Source organism: Eublepharis macularius, chromosome 1, assembly GCF_028583425.1.
Source record: "Eublepharis macularius isolate TG4126 chromosome 1, MPM_Emac_v1.0, whole genome shotgun sequence".
Taxonomy (NCBI): domain Eukaryota; kingdom Metazoa; phylum Chordata; class Lepidosauria; order Squamata; family Eublepharidae; genus Eublepharis; species Eublepharis macularius.
The window spans coordinates 173,045,124-173,065,738 of record NC_072790.1 but is presented as its reverse complement, the minus strand read 5'-3'; the positions used below and the strand labels follow the sequence as shown (position 1 = coordinate 173,065,738).

Sequence of the window (20,615 nt, the reverse complement as noted above, 5' to 3'; positions counted from 1 at the left end):
GAAAATAGTTAGATTCAGTCAACCTGTGTGCATGATTCCAGTGTTGAGGAGAGCTTTTCTCCCGTGGTCCTGGGAGTGGGGAAGTCAGTCCTGACTCTTGGGTAGCTCCTCCTCCTTTCAAGCAGGGTCGGATGAAATTGCGATCCTAGGGGGAGGGGCTCCCCTCAGCTCTTCAGTTTTTTCCGGCCCTGCTACTGCAGGGAAGTGAACTTTTTGCTCCTCAGAGCAAAACAATCCTGAGGGAAGCACATTAGAGGAACAGGCGCTTGGCTCGCAGGGGAAAAGGAAGGACTTGTTCCTCCACCCCACCGCCCACCTGAAAGCCATTGGGAAAAGTGGCCGCGGCAAGCCACAGGGAGACTCAGGCCGCAGGCGCAAGCAGCAGAGCCGACGTTTCCCTAGCGTGCTAGGACCCAGCTTCTGCGGGGGCTGCAGCAAAGTTCCAGGGGAGTCCCGGCAGCCATGGAGATGAGAAACGGCCACTTTTGGTGCCAAGACTCCAGGGACGGCACGGCTGCAACCAGAACAGGCGGCAGCTGCATTGGCAGCAGGAAAAAAGCGGCAAGAGCCCCAGAGTTAGCGCCGAAATGCTGTAGCATGGTAAGATATGGTATGAAACTGTTGGGGGGGGATTACTTTGTTAGCTGTGACGAGCTTAAGGGGGAACTTGAAGCAAGCTAGTGGAAGCTGCTGAGTTCGGTGTAACCCCAGAACTTCGTACTTTCGTTTTCTAGGTGGCAGAGTTTTGGTGGGAATGGCGGCAAAAGCAGGCACATCAGAGTGCAAGGCTGTGGAAACAACCACTAGTGGCATGGAGTCCCCCAGCTCACAGTTATCTCCACACTCAGTTCGAGGGGAGAGCCTAGACACAGCAGATCCTGACCTTTCTGGCCAAGAAGTGAAGGCCAACATCCTAGCATGGATAAGGTCAGAAATTAAGAAAGGGCTGGAGGGGGCGGTGAAAGACCTCAAGAAACAGGCTATACCCCCCAGTAAGGAGAAATCTAGGCCAGCTCTCTCAGATAGGAAGAGACAGGCAAAATCCCCTGCCCTCACTAAACCAAAAAAGAAAAGGGTGGAGAGATGGCTAGAGGGAGAGTCCAATATTTCAGAAGAGTCCCTATCGGGCTCAGATCTCCATGACCAATCCTCAGAAAGCGAGGATGGAGAGCTCTCAAATGAAGAAGAGGAAGAGGTAGGCCAAATGCAAACCAGGCTTTCCCCCCAAGAGGTATACAATAAACTACTGGCTAAGGTCTTAAGAACCCTGGAGATCTCTCAGACTCCTACAGGGTCTCAAGATTCAGAACAGTCATACCCCCAAGGCTTGGAAAGGGCACTTCCTAAGATGGGGCCCAAGCAATCCGGGGTGCCCCTCCCAGCTGGGTTTCATAGTATCCTCAAAGCAGAATGGGACAATCCTGCTAAGCTCAAGGTATATCAATCTGTATTCAATAAGTTCTATTCCTTGACGCCTGATTCAGCAAAAAAGATCAGTTTGCCTATTGTGGATGACCCAGTCTCAATCCTAGCTACGTCATCAATTCTGCCTATGGATGCAGAGGGCGTGCCGAAGGACCCATCAGATAAAAAGATAGAACAGGCTCTGCGTAGAAATTACGAAGCATTGTCAGCATCTCTAAGAGCCTCGGCCACGGGATCACTGTTTGCCAGAGCAACATACACTTGGGGCTGAGACCTGGCAGCAGCAGGGAGCGAGGTCCCCAAGGAGATTAAAAATGAGGTTAAAAAGATAGCTCTTGCTTCGGCCTTTGCAGCAGATGCCACATTAGATTCATTTCAAATGTCTTCCAGGGCCATGGGTTTCAATGTTACCGCTCAAAGTAACACATGGCTTAGGAATTGGGATGTGGACCCTCAAGCACATAGTAGAGTAGCAGCAATACCTTTCTCTGGGAGCAAACTGTTTGGGAAGGCCTTGGACAGGTATCTGGTGGAAGACACCGAAAAGAAAAAGTTTCTGCCCTCCAGGAAATGAGAATCAAAGTACAAAGGAAGACATTCCTTTCGGGATAACAAAAGAACTCCAAGACTGGGGTCTGACAGGCCCTTTAGGAACCGTTGGCAACCCAGACAGAGAAATGAACATAGATCCTTCAGAAAATTGGCTGCGCAAGCAAAGGGCCAAAAGAAGGGAAATCAAGCATGACTATCAACCAACAGTCACGCAAATTGGAGGACGACTGCAGGATTTCTCCAATCAATGGAATCAAACGGTCTCAGACAAATGGGTGCTGGACATAGTATCCAAGGGCTATTCTTTGGAGTTCGACAAGATCATACACTTACCAAGGAATCCTCTTCAGCAGAGGCATACCAAGGTGAAGGAAGCCATTCAACACCTGTTGAGAATAAAGGCCATAGAACCAGTGCCAGTGTGACATCAGAAACAGGGAGTGTATTCGGTGTTTTTTATCATTCTGAAGAAGAATGGGGATGTCAGAGCCATACCGGACCTGAAATGGTTGAATCGTCACATAAAGCCACGCAGGTTCAAGATGGAGACTATGAAGTCCACCACCCAGGCCATTCAAAAAGGAGACTTTCTGGCTTCCATAGATCTATCAGATCTATTTGCACATCCCCATAAGAGAGACTCACAGGAAGTACCTTCGTTTTGCTTACAATGGAAAACACTACCAATACAGAGCCCTGCCATTCGGTCTGAAGTCATCGCCAAGAGTGTTCACCAAGGTGCTGGTGATTATAATAGCCTTTCTCAGAACCCAAGGGATAGCCCTATCTCCGTATCTAGACGATATCCTTGTAAAAGCCCCATACCTACAATTGGCCCAACAAGCAGTGAGGGCAACAATAGACTGTCTGGAGAAACACGGGTTTGTCATCAACAGACAAAAAAGCACACTGACTCCGACACAGGAGATTACTCATCTGGGAGTAATCGTAGACACAATCAAGGGCAGAGCCTTCGTGTCGCTAGAAAGGCAACAGAAGGTTGTGACGATGGGCCATGTCGGACGCTCCTTTCCGCAGGTCCGGGAGGAACCGTCTGAGCAGCCTGACCGGGTAGTTGACCCGCGAGGGTTAACCCCCAGGACTCCCGGTGAGGGAGCCAGGGTCCGGGGCGCTGCGGGAAGAACCCTCTGGAAGCAATGCAGGGGGTAAATTGCCCGTTTGCTCCAACGGAGGCCGGCAGACTTGCGCAGCACTCCATGTGCTGCCGGGCCATGGAGAACGGCAATATGCAGATTTAAGGTGAAGACCTGTAAGTAAGCGAATCCCTTCTGATTTTCAAGCGTATGCGAAGGATTGGTGGGAGTTGAAGCTAAAAAGGTGCGGATTTCTTCCCCTGCACCGAGTTTCGGACCTTAGTTGGCGCCCCCCCTCCCCCTAAGATGGCGACGAGAAAGCAGAGCCCAGCAATGAGTAAATCGGTGATGGCGACGTTACAGGGGAAGGGGGAAACTGGAAGAGATGGTGAGACGAGCAGTTTTTGATGCTGTGCAGCCCTTTGTTGCGAAACTGAATGAAATGGGGCAAAAGGTTGATTCAGTGGAGAGCGAAGTGAAAGCCATTAAAGAAACAGCGACCGGAGCAGAGCAGTCTGCACACGAGAACGCAGTACTCATGAAGGCAAAACAAGTAAGGAAGTGAAGCTTTTGGAGAATCAAATAATAGGATTACAAGTGGACCGTGCCCAAACGGTACTGCGTCTTCAAAATGTAAAAGAAGAGCAAAGTGAAAATTTTAAAGATTTGGTGTCTGGACTTTTGGCGCCATTCGCAAAGGCAACTAAAGAAGAGCTAAAAAGTGATATTTTGGAAGTCCGGCGGACATCTTCAAAGTATGTAATGAAGCGTCAGCTGCCTCGCGAGATTATAATTGACTTTTCATCTAAGAAGATTTGGGACACCATCTTATATAATTCGTACAATGTGGATTTGGATTATTTCTGCAATAAGGTTAAAATATTGAAGGATGTTCCATTTTTGGCTCATAAAAGAAGATTCAAGTATAAAGGACTTGCGGCTTTCTTGAGGAAATGTGATGTAAAATATAAATGGTTGTTTCCTGAAGTCGTCTGGTTTAGATATAAGGATCAAACCTACAAGATTACATCGGACGCGCAGTTGACAGACTTTTTGTTCAACCATCAGGAGTTTCAGCAAGAAGAAAGTTCGAAGTCTGAAGGGGAAAGTGGGGGGGAGGAAAGAACGGGCGCAGCTGCTCCAGCTGCGCAGAGAGAACTGAGACCGAGACGCAAGGGGGGGGGGGAAGAAGTCCTGATCCTGAATATAGTCTGTATTGTATAAGATCTACCAACCTGATAGCATATTAGAAAGTTAACTTTTAAGAAAAATTGCAGCATGAAGGGAATACAAGACATGTAGTGTAGCGTTTGTTGTTTGTATGTTGTTTTTCCCTTTTCCCAGTCCTTCCCTCCCTTTTTTCCCCCTCCCCCTTATATTTTTGTAGTCTTTTGTAGTTTTTTATGTTAGACATTAAAAATAATAAAAATTTTCAAAAAAAAAGAAGAAGGTTGTGACGATGATTCTGGAAGTACAGAGGAAAAGGTAAGTGGACATGATGCTGTTGGCAAAACTGTTGGGAACGATGGTATCATGCCAAGAGACACTTCAGTGGTCGAGGTTTCACACGCATTGTCAGTCTATGGAGTTCAAGTTACTTTGATTTCATCTCCCATCCCTTGCAGCAAGAAATCCAAATCTCTTGAGTCAAAGGTTTTTATTGGAAGAGTATATATTCAAGTTACAAGTGTCCATAGTTTAGCATCCAAATGCTAAAGAAGCGTCTGGCTGAACACAAGGCCTTTGTTGAGAATGACGTGTTAGTTACTTGCAACAGTATATCAAACCCTTCTGTCGCGCACAGGGCTGGGCACAGCAGGCAGGAGGCTCACTGGTACTGCAGGGCTGAACACAGCAGGCAGGAGTTCAGTATTACAAGACAGCAAACCAGGGTCCAGGAGTCAGGCCAGGTGTCAGGGTCAGGCTATCAGTCAGAGAGAGAGAGCGGCAGGCAGAAGAGTAGTCAATAGGCAGGCCAAGGTCAAAGTCCAAACAAGCAGTAGAGCAGGGTACACGAACGTCCAGGTAGCAGGGAGTGGCGAGCTGAGTTGCTTCCACGCTTGGTCTTCTCAGCGTCTTCCTTTATTGCTGTTCTAATGAGGGCCAGCTGTTGCCTCTCCCTCGAACAGCTCCGCCCGGCGTTGTGCTTGTAGCCGGCTACTCCTCCGCCTTTCCAGAAACGCTGCCTTATCTCTAAGTTTCCTCCTTTCAGCTGGCCCCAGAGGCTCAGATTTCGCTCTTGCCCTGGGGGAGTCTTTGTCTCTTACAGCCTCTGTGGAGGTTTCTGGCTGTTCCTCGTCCCTGACAGTCTCTGCAGAAGCTCCAGGCTGTTCCTGCTGAATTCCCTCTGGAGAGGCAGCAGTAGTTTCTGACTGCTCCTCCTCTCCCATAGCTTCTGCAGGGGCTTCCAACTCCAGAGGAGATTCTGCTGGCCCTTCCTGCTCATCTTCTGAGGAGGACTCTGAGGCAGTAGGTAAGGTGGCCAGTCGGGGCTGGGACTGACTCATGACACCTCCTTTCCATCCACCCCCCCCATGCCCAATCAGTATAGACAAGCTGGGGAATGTGAAAGTTATTGCTCCAAGGTCTTTGCGAGCCTCTTCAGATAAGGCTGTCCTGGGAACCGCATCTGTCCCTGTGAACCTGCAGACAAAACAACACTGGAAAATTACAGCAGAACAGTAGTGAGAAAGCAATATGGCAGTGCTGTGGGTAACAGACCTGACACGCGTCCACTACAACGTTTCCTCCATCCATATCAAAGGATCATAATACACAGATGGAACAAGGTAGTGGAGATTCCAGACACCTTGGCTGAGGAGATGGAGTGGTGGATGAATCCAACTAGATTCACAGAAGGCACACCACTCAGAGAACCGAAAAGGTTAGTTCTGACCGCGGACACGAGTCTGACAGGATGGGGAGCACACATGCAAGACAGAATGATTCAAGGCTCTTGGAACGACACAGAAAAGGGTTTCAGCATAAACCTGTTGGAACTAAGAGCCATAAAGAATGGTCTAAGGGAGCTGCAGAGCTGTCTGAGGGGTCATCATGTCCTTGTCCAAACAGACAACATGACGGCAAAGGCTTATGTGAACAAGCAAGGCGGCACCAGGTTCAAAGCTCTAAACACAGAGGCAAAGGAAATCTTCCTCTGGGCAGAGGCAAACCTGAAGTCCTTAAAGGCAGTACATGTGGCAGGTCAACAGAACCATCTGGCGGACTGGCTGAGCAGAAACTTCATAGAACAAGCCGAATGGAGGCTGAACACTCAGGTCTTCACTCAAATATGCCAGAGGTTCGGAAAACAGGAAGTGGATCTATTTGCACGGGCTCAGAACACCCAAGTTCCGAAATTCTTTTCCAGACAAAAGGAGCAACAAGCATTGGGGACAGATGCGTTGAATACGGACTGGCCCAAGGGTCTCCTATATGCTTTTCCACCACTGAGGATTATACACAGAGTAATACAAAAAGTAGTAGAACAGCAGGCAGAAGTGATTCTGATCGCACCCTTCTGGCCCTGGAGACCATGGTTTCAAGAGCTGAGGAGGCTATCACAGATGGAACCGTGGAAAATTCCATGCAGGGTGGATCTGTTAGCTCAAGAAGGAATATTTCATCCAAATCCAGGAGTGTTAAACCTCACAGCTTGGAAGCTGAGCGCAGTCAATTAAAAGAACTAGGATATGCCGAAAATGTCATCTCTACAATGTTGGCTTCAAGGATAGGCTCAACGAATAGAACCTATAATAATACATGGCAAGTGTTCATTCTTGGTGCACGGAAAGGGGGAAAGACCAGATGACAGTATCGATTAAACGGATTCTACTATTTTTACAAGATGGACTGGATAAAGGACTCAGCACTAGCACGCTGAAAAGACAGGTGGCGGCATTGTCAGCAGTGAGAGGATCCAAAGGGGGAGCGTCACTCACGAAACACACGCATATCAAGAGATTCTTGAGGGGCGCTATGCTGCTAAATCCACCACAAGTCCATAGATTTCTGACGTGGAACCTTAATTTAGTGCTTACAGCTCTCAGAAAAGAACCCTTTGAGCCTATGGCGACCTGTCCTCTTAAAATGTTGACACTGAAAACAATTTTTTTGATAGGGATTACGTCAGCGAGGAGGGTGTCCGAAATAAGGGCACTTTCAGTGAATAAGGAGTTGTGCACTTTCCATAATGACAAGGTAGTGCTTAGATTAGATCCCCCCTTTATCCCAAAGGTGAACTTCCTTTTTCTTAGGGAAGAGGATATCATTCTGCCTTCCTTTTGTACTAATCCTAAACATGACAGGGAAAAGGAGTGGCATAAGTTAGACGTAAAGTGAGCACTGAGTTATTACATAGACAGGACTCGACACATACGTAAGGTAGAGAATATGTTTATTTCCTTTCGGAAGTGTTCTATGAGTGAAAGAGTATCAACTTCCACATTAAGTAGATGGATTAGGGAGTGCATAGTCTTAGCATATGGAGCTAGGAAAGTGGAGTTGTCCACAGGGATCACAGCACATTGCTTATGGGGGGCGGCCACTTCCGCAGCTTACAGGTCTTTTCCTTCCTTGGAGAGGATATGTAGAGCAGCGATGTGGAAGTTGGTGCATACCTTTACTAGACACTACAAAGTAGATCAGATGGCGTCAGCAGAGGCAGCCTTTGGGAGATGTATACTGCAACATGTTCTTTAAATCTGAATGATAAACTCCCACCTAGGGATACACTGCTAGATATATATCCCAAGAGTCAGGATTGACTGCCCCACTCCCAGGACCACGGGAGAATGGATGATTCGTATACACTTATCGTGAAGCTTCCTTTCTCTGTGGTCCGGGAGTGGGGAAGTCCATAATCCCACCCGGAGTTAATAGTAAAAAAAAAAAAAAAGGAGGAAGAAAGAATGGAAAGGAAAGCTGACCTACTTCCATTTACTTAGCAAAGGAGTGAGAGAAAGGATGGTAGACCCATTTATGTTAGTATGTTCCTTGTTCACACTTGTTAGTGTTTTTTAGTTATATAGTTCAGTTACTGACAGGCAAAAGAGACTGGAAGGGTGTTCCAGGTTTGAAAACAAACTGAAGAGCTGAGGGGAGCCCCTCCCCCTAGGATCACAAGTTCGTCCGACCCTGCTTGAAAGGAGGAAGAGCTCCCCAAGAGTCAGGACTGACTGCCCCACTCCCGGACCACAGAGAAAGGAAGCTTCACGGTAAGTGTATACGAATCTTCCATTCTAGAGGAAAGAGGGAGAAGGAATGTAGTCCTGTAATCTGAGAGAAGTTTGTGTGTATTTTTTTCTTTGTGGATATTTTTAGCTTGAGAGGCTACTGTGTGGAAAACTAGTCTTTGTGACTGGGTCTGCATATTTTTTGAAACCACCAAGCTTATAAACAATTCTGAAACCAATATGCATATAAATTACTCTGAAACCATTACACATATATATTTATAAATAAACTCTCTTTTTGATTAAGTAAAACATTTATTATTTATTCAATTTCTAGCCCACCCTCCCCATGAGCGGGCTCAGAATGGGTTACAATAATACATAAAAATACAAATGATAAAACCATTGTCCCAATAAAATCAGAAATTTCAATGAACATAGGTTTCAAATCCCATGATGAGGCCCCCTTCATTCTTTCCTAGCCACTAAACATGGGGAGAAGGGAGGTGCGAGTTGGTAAAATCCAGCTGTAATTTTATATGTGGGGGAGGGGCAGATAGGGTATATAGCCTCCCCACTGATGGGAGACTGGTAGGGAGGCTTATTTGATGGACCTAGGACTGGCCTCAGCCATATGCCTGGTGGAACATCTCTGTCTTGCAGGTCTGCCGAATGGATACAAGATCTTGGTGGGGCCAAGTATCCTCTGACAGAGAGTTCCACCAGGTTGAGGCCAGGATTGAGAAAGCCCTTCCTCTGGTCAAGGTCAGCTGAGCCTTCCTGGGGCCAGGGACCACCAGTGGCTGTTTACCTGATGATCTGAGCACTCTCCAGGGTACATGGGGGAGAGGTGGTCCCTCGGGTATGCTGGTCTCAGTCCATTTAGGGCTTTATAGGTTAAAACCAAAACCTTAAACCTGATTTGGAACTCCACAGGAAGCCAGTGTAGCTGCTGCAAGGTTGGGGTGATATGCCCTGTATGGCGTACCTATCTGGATATGCGCAGCAGCATTCTGGACCCACTGTAATTTCCAGGTCAGACCCAAGAGAAGCCCTGCATAAAGCGAGTTACAGTAGTTCAGTCTGGAGATGACTGTATGTGCCACCCCCATGTGCTAAAGTCAATACCTGTGATGCTTTGCCCCTTTTATGTGGTCTGTATATTGCTGACTCCCTGATTTCCTTAGTGTTCTCAAAAGATGCTCACTGACACCTAAGGCTCTCACCTTAGTTTGCTCTCAGTTTGACTTATTGTATAGGAAATCTTCACTATAGATAGTAGTATGACAGAATGGGCAGCACATGTGGGAGAAACTTTGTAAAGACTTGCATTCACCATTTCAAACTCCTTGCTTCTGCTCCCCACTTCCAAAAGGGATTAAATAAACACTAATTTGTTTATAAGTGCTGAGATCCCAGAAGACTACCTTGCTAGAGCTCAGCTACTGTTTTTGATTGCATAGGTGATGTTGTCTGACAGCTGAGATCTAAAACATTTGTCAAACTTCGCACCCTACATCCATCCTTGAAAGCTTTTCTCAACAGTAGGGAAAATTTAACTTCCAGTCACTGTAAAACGTATCAATAACATTGGGCCAACCACTTTCTCTCTCATCCTAACCTTCCTTTAAGGTTGCCAGGTCCCATGCCTTTTTCCTCGGTGGCTTGGTGAGTGGTGGCGGGGGGGAGGCTGGGAGTGGGGGATCCCTCTGCCGTCACCAGGGGACTAGCAACCCTACCTACCTCACAGGCTGGTTGTGAAGATAAATAAGGCAAGGAAAAGTACCATGAGAGGCCTGGTATATTCAAGTTTCATGATAGAATGAGAATTTGAACTTATTTCTCCTAGATATTAATCCAGCATAACTGCTACATCATACTCATTCTCAGTGAGCGGTGTGTATAGATTTGCATCTCCATTCATGCTATGGGGAACTAGTTAGGTGTAAATACATTGGAGCTAGGTTGGGGCATAATTTTTTCCATTTTCATACTGGGCTTTTGTGGGACTGCTATTTTAGTTTTAGTATTGTAAATTGAACAAACTGTAAATATATAATAAATATATATAAATGATTTCTCTGTAAATATATAATATATAAATGATTTCTCAAAAGCAATAATTTCTAAATGACTATTCAGTTAGATTTTTTGCTGATATACTTTTGATGAGTTGTTGAATAGAAAGAACTGTTTTGATTACTACTACTAGGCTGTTGTAAATAATATTTTCTTTGATCCTGAAGGAATTAAGTTGGGGAAATTATTCTTCCAGATGCAGCAAGGTTCTGGTAACATTCTGCTGTACTTTCTGGATTTAAAACTATAAAGATGGCCTGCAGCAATTAGGAGAGAGCCCAATAGGAAAGGGGATGTGGTTTGCAAAATCTTCTTTTTAAAAAACAGAATCTCAAAAATACTGAGCACATTTTGAGAATCTCAAATATAGAGCACGTGGGCTCATAAAATGATGGCAGTGCCCTTGATCTGTTCCTTCCTCATCATGGGGGCATGATCTTGGATAACTTGTTCTCTTTTTATAGATAGATTCTCAAATATTTATCCTGAAATTAATCTCGCTGGGTTCATTAGGCCTTCACAGAAGACACATATGATATGTAAGAATTTGTTAAATTAACATTATGGGCCTATCCAGATTTAAAAACTGGAAGGAAATCTTTTCTATAGAAGGTTTGGACAGATAGGTGAATTTTTACTTTGGATCGATTGATAGGTTATGATGTTGAGTTTTTGTTATTTTCTCAGCTGAGGTTTAGATAGGATTTGTCAACTTTTGCTGAATGGCAGTATTTACAGCCACAACATTTGTTGATATCAAAGTATGGCCCTGTACCATACTGCATTTCAGAGTCTCCCCCACTTTTGGAAACTCTTATTGAATCTATGCAAAAAATGAAACCTACAATTAGGGTTGCCAGGTCCCATGAGTCCCCCAGTGGGGAACTAGGAATCTGACACTCACCCTCCATGCCCTTCCGTGTCTCTTCTTGCTCCTGGCATGTGTGATGATGTCACTTCCAGGAAGTGATGTCATCACGTGGGTCAAAGGGTGGCCCGGCATTCACTCCTGCACTCACCAAAGGGATGAATCCCCCTCCGTGGGGCCGATTCAGCCCAAAATGGGCCCATTGTGGGGCATGGGAGTGCACTGTGGCAGGGTGTGGGAGTGCACCACACCACCCAGGGGTGTGTCATGCTACTGGGGGAGTGCTCCAGGGGCATGCCCCCTGCTGACCAGGTAAGTGGGGTCAGGGGGGAGGAGGTGGGAATGGGGGATCCCCCACCCTAGGCAGGGGGTGGGCAGCCCTACCTACAATGGATGTTTGTAAATATCTGATGTTGGTTGATAAATATGATATTCAGAGTCTCAGGAATGAATGAAATAAGGAGTTATATTTTGTCAATTTTGTCAATGCAATGGAATATGGCCTTAAATGCTATACCTGTTACTTCTGTGGATCTTAAGCTGTTTAGGGTGTATTGGACATCACAGTGCCTTTTTAGTAAAGGACTAAGTACAATGTCTAATTGCTGGCACTGTAGTAAACAGGATGGGTCTCAAGCATATATTTTGGGCATGTCCAATTATTTGATCTTTTATGAGGAAGTTATTATTCTCCAGTGGTCCTAGGAGTGGGGCAGTCCATACTTTTGAATATAGCTCCTCCTCTCCGAAGGCAAGATCAGTCAGCTGATTTTGATCCCAAAGGAGAGGGGCTTATGCTTGGAATCACCAGTCTTTCTGGCCCTGCCATCTAGGTAGGACGTCTTCAGTAGTGCTGAAGCCAAGAAAGGGGAACTGTTAAAAGACTGGCTTTCATCAATCTCTCAGAGGCACTTCCAACATCGGGCCCTTCCTTTTGACCTGAAAATGCCACCTGGGGTGTTCATCAGAATCCTAGTAGCACTGATAGCTTGATTAGGCCGTAGAGAGTCGCTCCTTTTCTGTATCCAAACTACATCTTGGTCATGGTTTCTTCTCTACTACAAGAGGTGGAAACGATTAAATTGATTGCAGCCCCTCTGTGGGCCAAGGATTCATGGTCAACAAAGAAAAAGACCAGTTTTACTCTCAACCCAATAAATATTGCACCTGGGAGTAGTGATGGACATGGCTCAAGACAGTTTTTCTGTCACAGGAAAGACAACAAGGAGTTGGTAATGACATCAGAGGTCTTAAGGAGACAGAAGGCGGAAGTGATGCTCCTGGCTGAGTGGCTGGGGATGAGGGTATCCTATCAGGATGTCCTCTAGGAGGCAAGGTTCCAGACCTGTACACTCCACAGATGCTTGTTGCCATACCATGAGGTGTTACAACACAAGAGGTCCAAGATAGTTGAGTTGCCAGAGATCCTCAAACAGGAGAACAACCAATGGCTGGACCTCATTCAGTCCCATGATGGTATCCCACTCAGGGAACCAAAGAGAACAGTGATGACCATGGACACGAGTCTTTGGGGATGGGGATCCCATATCCAAGGAAGAATGGCATAGGGCATCTGGCTGAAGGAGAAATGATCAACTATGTAAACCCTTTGGAACTTGGAGCCATCAGACAGGGTCTGGTGGATTCCCAGGATCTTCCCACAGGTCACCATATGTTTATACAGACGAAGGATTACATTGAATCTCTGAAAGTAGCAGACCAGGACAATTCCCCAGCACACTAGCTAAGCCAGAGAGTGATGGACCAAGCAGAATGGATGCTATCCAGAGAGATTCCCCAACTGGTCTACTAGAGTTTTCAGCAAGGTGCAAGAATAAGAAATCCTCAAACCATAGGGATAGATGCTGTGAGCGGCAAGCTGCCTTCACACATCCTGTACGCTTTCCACAGTACAGCTATTGCACAGAGGTGTTCAGAAAATCACATGGTAAAGTGCAGAAGGGATACTAATAGCAACCTTGGGTCCAAAAAACCATGGTCTCAAAACCTGAAGAATCTTTCAAATATGGATCCCTGGCACCTCCAATTGAAGGAGGGCCCATTGATGCAGGGAACAATACCATACCCTCGACCAGCTCTGACAAGCCTCATGCGTAGAGGTCAAACACAAACAATTATAATAGGGTTGGACTAAGCAGACAGCATAATTGGTACTATGCTAGCCTCCAGGAAGAGTTCCACAGAGTTTGCAAAAATCCCTGCCAAGTTCCCAGAAGACTGCATGGATAGAGACATGTAACCTTTCATGGCTAATTAGGGAATTACTATCTTTCCAGAAGGGTTGAAGAAAAGTCTTAACATTAGCACCCTTAGAAAACAAGTAATGACCATCTTGACAATTAGGGGTTCTAGGAAGGGACATTCCCTTATACATCACCCTCATGGCAATAGATTCTAAATTGGGACTTGATTGTCGAATCCTCCAAGGATTCTACGTTTTTTCCCACGTGAAATCTTAATATGGGCCGTTTCCGCACGGCTTACCTCAACTCGCAGCGCTGCGCAACATGCCAAAAAAAACACGGAAGATTGCGTTTTCTCACGTGAGATTTGCACGATGTTGTGCAACATTGCGCAAAACTCATGCGAGAAAACGCAATCCTCTGCATTTTTTGTGCCATGTTGCGCAGCGTTCCGGGTTGAGGTAAGCCGTGCGGAAACGGCCATGGTATTGAGACCATTATCCAAAAGATGCTTTGAGCCTATGACCTCATGTCCCCTAAAGGAATTGACCTTTACAGCCATCTTTCAGATGGGAATAAAATCAACTAGACAAGGGTCAGAATGGCAGGCACTAGCAGTAGATAGAGATCCATGTCCTTTCCTTCAAGATGGTACAGCAAGTTATGAACACAGAATCACACAGAATCACAGAGTTGGAAGGGGCCATACAGACCTTCTAGTCTAACCTCCTGCCCAATGCAGGATGAGACTAAAGCATCTCTGACAAATATTCATCCAGCCTCTTCCTGAAAACTGCCAGTGAAATGGAGCTCACCACCTCCCTAGGCAGCTGATTCGACCTTTGAACTACTCTGACCATGAAAAAGTTTTTCCTAATATCCAGCCGGTACCTTTCTGCATGTAATTTCAGTTTGTTGCTTTGGGTCCTATCCTCTGCTACCAACTGGAACAGCTCCTTGCCCTCCTCCAAATGACAGCCTTTCAGATATTTAAAGACAGCAATCATGCCCCCCCTCAATCTCCTCTTCTCCAAACTAAACATTCCCAAGGCCCTCAGCCTTTCCTTGTAAGGCTCATTCTCCTGACCCCTGATCATCCTCGTTGCTCTCTTCTGCATCCTCTTGATTTTGTCCACATCTTTTTTAAAGTGGAGCCTCCAGAACTGCACACAGTACTGCAGGTGCGGCCTGACCAAGGCAGTATAGAGAGGGACTATGACCTCCTTTGATTTCGATGCAATAGCCCTTTTGATACAACCCAAGACTGAGTTTGCCTTTTTTGCCACCACATCACACTGACTGCTCATACTTACTTTACAGTCCACTCTTCTCACCCCAAGAGAACCAACTTTCTTCCAAAGGTGAACTCAATGTTTTCATAGGACAGAAGAGCTATTACTTCCCTTCCTCTAACCAAATCCAAAGCATGTGAAAGAAAAATAAAAGAATCTCACTACCTTGATATACGATTCCACTTTGGCAGGACTAAACAGTTTTTCACAAGTCTGGGACACTAGTTATGTGTTTTCAGGAGGTCCTCCTTGGGTCAGAGAGTGTCCTTTTCTTGGCTAAGTAGGTAAAGCAGAGGGTACATAATTTTGGCATGTCAAGCCAGAGGTCTGGAGATGCTCCTAGACATCAGGGCACAGTCACTAAGGGAAGCAGCGACATAGGCAGCCTATAAATCCTTTAGTTGTTAGAAACGATTGATAAGGTGGCCACGTGGAAATCAGTATATTCTCTCATCAAGAAATATAGGATAAATAAGTTGTCCTCACCAGAGACAACCTTCCGCAGGAGGGTGCCACAACACACCCTCTAGGCCTGAAGACCAGACTACCCACCCTGGGGCATACTGTTCTTGTATGTCTCAAAAGTATGGACTGCTGCACTCCTAGGACCGCTGGAGAATGGAAGATTTGTATTCATTTGTATTCAATGAAAGGAAGCTTCCTTTCTTAGTGGTCCAGGAGTGGGGCAGTCCTATCCACCTGAGTTTCTTGGGGGTGGCTTCAAGGATTGGACGAAGAGTTAGGACAATACTCTTCCTTCCACTTGATTCAAGTGGCTTTCTATTTATTTTTAAAAAATGGAGGGGATTTATTTTTCCCTCTTGGTATCATGATGGGGAGTCAAGGCTTGGGAATGGACTGATGATTCCAAGGACCTCCTCTCTGGGATCAAAATCAGCTGACTTACCCTGCCTTTGGAGGGGAAGAGCTATATCCAAAAGTATGGACTGCCCCACTTCTGGACCACCAAGAAAGGAAGCTTCATGGTAAGTGAATACAAATCTTCCATTCATATTAATTTTACATTAGAATACCCATGGTTGAGGTTGTTTATTTATTTTTAGAATATCTTCTTGTATCATGGAACCTAACCAATAGTCAACAAAAATGGATCCCTGAAGCCCATCTCCAGCTGACTTAATCAGAGGGCCATTCTCCTCAAGGAGTTTGGAGCCTCCTCCCTGAATAATTTGACCCTAATGAACAACCCAGGTCTCTAGGACAATGAGCAATAAACTGACCCTAGTTGGTTCCTCCCCTTTTCTTATTGACTATACAAGAAGATTTATGTCCACTCCTTAATTTTGTTATTCACTCAGTCTTAGATCTGTGTTTCTCCAAACCTACTGTAGTTTAATTTAGTTTATGTTATCTCAATAAAAGCTCTTTTCATTTTAAGATTGCTTATTCCCCCTCGTTATTCTGATTTCTCTGCTGGACCTGGACCTTGGTATACACTGGTTAAAGATCCCATAATACTACCCCACTGTATATGTGTTTGTTCCTTGCCAGCAAGGGGATGTATATGTGTTTGTTCCTTTCCGTGAAGCAATGGATGTAATCCCCCCCCCCCCCCCAGAAACAAAGGTGAATCAAGGGGCTCAACATCAAACCAGAGAATCGGTCAAGACAGAAAATTCCAACCAATCCAAACTGAAGCAATGGACACTGTTGCAACTTAACAGTTCCACTCACAGAAGCAAGGGGATGCCTTTGCATATTGGGGGCCTTCACATATATAGCAATTTGGGTAACACTATTGTTATCATATGTTTATTTCCGTAGTGTATGGTGTTCTTTTCTTTTCAAATAAAATTAAAATTTATTTTAAAAATGTAAAAATTGAATAATTGCAATGATGACCCAAGATCTCTGAATAAGCAGACAGGAGTCTACAAACATCTAAGAAGTGTTCTGAAGAAGATTAGTTTAGAAATGAATTCCAGCTAGCTAATCCATCATCTGTTTTTACTATTGTGTCATCAGCTGCATGTTACATTAATGTATGACTTGCTATTTGAGATGTTTTTGTCCATTTTGCTGTTGATGGAATAATAATAACAATGTGCTTATATTCCACCCTTCGGGAAAAATTAGTGCCACACTCAAAGCGGTGAACAAAATCAGTGTTATTATTATCCCCACAATACAGCTGGGGAGCTGGGGCTGAGAAGAGTGGCTTACCCAAGGCCAGCTGCAGCTCGCAGCAGTGGGAGTGCTGATTCACAACTCAGCCATTTAACCACAGCAGCTCTTACTGTCATATTTTCATCCAATTATTGTATTTTGTCCTTATCTACCCATATAGTATGGTAGTTGTTGATATCCATGAACCATTGTGCTCCATACTTACTTTTTTCACTCTTATCACTCCCCCTTTTTTTGAAGTGTGCCTCTAATATGGCTGTGCTTCTGTTTCTTGCTGCTGTAGACATCAGTCTCTTGTTTTCCTTCTGTGCAAAAATTATAGACAATGTAAATGATCAGGAAAGTTAGAAACAGTTTCAAGTTACTTACTTCCTATTATTATTTATGATGATGCAAAATAAGGGGAAATGTGTTGACATTTAATATGTAGAATTGAAAATTTACATACGTTTTTACGTTATCTTGAAATGTGGATTTCCTGGACATAACGTAAAGTGCCCAATTCCCAATAAACCTATTTCCTTATTCTGTTTTTATATATATTTAGGGTTAGTGAGAAGATTAAATGTTTTTTGGAAGATATGGATCCTGAAAGCACATTGAATGTTGGTGCTGATATGAGGAAGATCAAATACTGTTTCAGCTATTTAAAGGTATACTTCATTTACTACTAGGGATGTGCACTAAAAAAAAAATCCAGAAAATCCAGGTTTCAAGGATTCCCCGAAACCCAGGATTTCTGAAATCTGGTAAAGATTCTCTGATCCAGTTAAGACAGATCAGAGAATCCCAGATTTATTCATCCATTATTCTCTGTGGGGAAGACTATCTGGGGACTTCTCTGGAGGGGGCATTTTTCAAGTAAACTCCACCATATGTGCAGTGAATTTACTCCTGTCTGTCCTCTAAACACCCCCCCCCCAAGTTTCAGGAAGAGTGTTCCACAGATTCCAATTTAGTGAGCACGTGAAGAAAGTGTCCTCAGTTACTCTCCATTGTTTTCTGTGAGGGCAGCATTTCCAAACAGGCTCTCATGCAGAAACACACAGGACAAGACTGCCAGAGATCAAAGGCACACTCCCAAATGGAATCTCAACCAAGAGAATGCCCAACAGAACCTAATTAAAGTCCTCCCCAACCCAAGTGCCCTCTGAGCAAGCTGCCCAGGCATTCTTTATTGTTTCCAATGGGGGAAGCATTTCCAAGCAGGCTCTCAGGCAGAAACACACAGTGGCAAGGCTGCTAGTGGCTTAAGACTCACTCTCAAATGCAAGAGGAAGCCCAACAGAACCAAACTGAAGCAAAGCAATGGATGGAATGTCCTCAGAACCAAAGTGAATCAAGGGGACCAACATCAAACCAGAGAATCACATCAAAACAGAGAATTCCACCCAAACCAAACTGAAGCAACGGACACTGTTGCAACTTAGCCCAACAGTGCCACTCACAGAAGCCAGGCAGACAAGGAGAGCTCCTGCACAGATTGGCCCCTCCCTCCCTCCTCTCTGCTTTACTCCCCCTGCCTCCTGTCTCTGCCTCACTCCCCTCTTCCCCCTCCTCTTTTAGAAAAAAGCAGGAGAAACCCAGGAAGAAGCCAGGCAGAGGCTGGAGCCATGTTTCCTGGATTAACCCAGGCCTGGCTCCACATTCCCGGATTGGATCCAGGATTCTTTGATTCGATTCAAGAAAGCTGAATTTAGCTAGATCAGCAAAACACCAGCTTTCCCCCAAATCCCAGATCCAGATTGCATACCTCTGTTTACTACTACTTATCCCAGGGTGGGGAAGTGTTCTTAACTTGATGATAACATAGCGTGGATTTTGTTTTACAAAACTTTACTAGGGAGCAAGGAGGAAGAAATGCAAGGTCAAAATTAGATCTCTCTTAAGTCAAAAAGTTGAAGCACCGGTTTTATTGTACCTTTTCAACAGGAGAGGAGAAAGGAAAATATTTCTGGTTTGGATAGTGTAATCAAGAAAATGTGATGGTTGTCTTACGTTTTCTTCATTTTTATATCTGGGAAGTGTTTCCCAAATAGTGTTACCTAACTTTTGTTTTGTGTCTATACTACTATTAACTTTCTCTGTATGATTACTAATATTATTAATAATATATATGTACTGTTGAATGTCTTTTATCATCAGTAGTGTTGTAACTTGAATATAATGTAAAGATGAAGCTATCTGCCTATATTGCTTCCAATAATGACAATACAAAGTGAAAAGGGGAGGAACAACTTCAAAAATTCATAGCGAGGGTGAAGTTGAGGAAGGCTTAGTGAAAGTTCTATAATGTCATGACCTTCTCCGACCCACCCAATGACTGACTCACAACCCTCAAAAGAATAGCCTGAGGAGCCAAGGCCAGGGAATCAAGAGGACCAGAGGGATCAGGAAGGGCCTGACACTGCAGAGGCCCTTGTTGACCATGTATCTGCAGCACTAGAGGCCACCCTGCTTGAGCCTGCAAGGGAGACCTTGCCATGGGCCCCTGGGATAGCTACTATTCCTCTGCTGGTTAGGATGCAAAGCCAGGTTCATAGCCCCTAGGACCTGCTCCCATGCTACAAGAGCAGTGCTAGTGGAAGACCTGGGTCAAGGTAGCACAAAGGAGGTGAAGTGCCAGACTGTCCACATGTAATCCCTGCCTGGGTCTGAGAATGATACTTCTTTGCAGGATCCTGGTCAAAGCACAGCACAGTCTTAGGAGCCTCCATTCCTTCCAGCAAGTGCAGCTGAGCCAGATGAACTCCTAGCATATTTAAGATGAGGTTTGGAAAGGCTGCTTTGCTGAATCAGCAGGTCCACTAGGTGCCAGCCCTGTGCCCTAGCTCCTTGCCTCCAGCTCCAGCAGAACCTCCCAAGTCTTACTAGCCAAGCCTGAGGCCTTACTCCAGAGGAGACTAGACCAACCTGTGTGCTAAGCGCAGGACACATAAGGAAGCTATGCTGGTCCAAAAAAAAAAATCCAGATGTGAGACCTTTTGAGAGAGAATTTGAAAAATATGAGAGCTTGGCAGAGCAGGGTAGATGGGATTAATCAAGAAACAAATTTGGAACCGGGGTAAAGGTGGAAGTGACGAAAGGTTTTGAAAACAGTGAATAAGCAAGGAATGAGAAGAGATAGAAGGAGCAAATAGGTTTAAATGTAAGGATGAGAAACTTCAACTTGAAGAGAAATCCACTGGGGCAAATAAAAGTTCAAACAAAAGGTAGAAAGATGGCATTGGGTAAAGAAGTGACAAGTGGGACAGCCTGCTTAAAGAGGTCTGGAAAACTCCCACTCTCCTGGCTTTCCACAAACTCTGCCAAACCAAATTATTCAAGAGGGCTTTCTTACAGAGGTAATATGGATGTACCATTACAAATGGTTCAAAAAGATACTACAATAAAGCAATAGGAACTGTAAACTACACTGCTATGCACTGTCAGTTATTGTCATTTATTATATTGTCAAATTTCTTATGTTTTGTTTCAGCAGTTTTAGCTCTATATTGAATTTTTGCTTGTTTTTGGATTTCTGCAATCTATGTCCTTTTGTATTTTTTTAAATACTCCTACCGTTGATTTTGTTCATTTACATTGCATAATCTGCCTTGAATCTCAGTGAGAAAGGTGGACTGTAAATAAATAAATAAAAAGTTGTGGGTAGAGGGCCATCATAGGTATAATTGCAGTGGTCTGTAAAATAATATTGCTTAGGGTTTGTTATTGGTTAGGCTAAAGAAAGTCTTGTATCCTTCTGTTGAAATGACAAATGGAAGGATACTAACAGCATG

At 44.8% G+C, this 20,615-nt stretch overlaps 1 protein-coding gene across 1 annotated transcript in view; it reads left to right on the top strand.

The window, feature by feature from the left end:
• The window catches only part of KIF6 (kinesin family member 6), a 439,256-nt gene that overhangs the window by 89,074 nt on the left and 329,567 nt on the right, over window positions 1-20,615 (top strand). Inside the window, exon 11 of the mRNA XM_054999529.1 lies at window positions 17,384-17,489. Within this exon, the coding sequence (XP_054855504.1) occupies window positions 17,384-17,489 (106 nt within the window). The remainder of the gene's footprint in view (window positions 1-17,383; window positions 17,490-20,615) is intronic.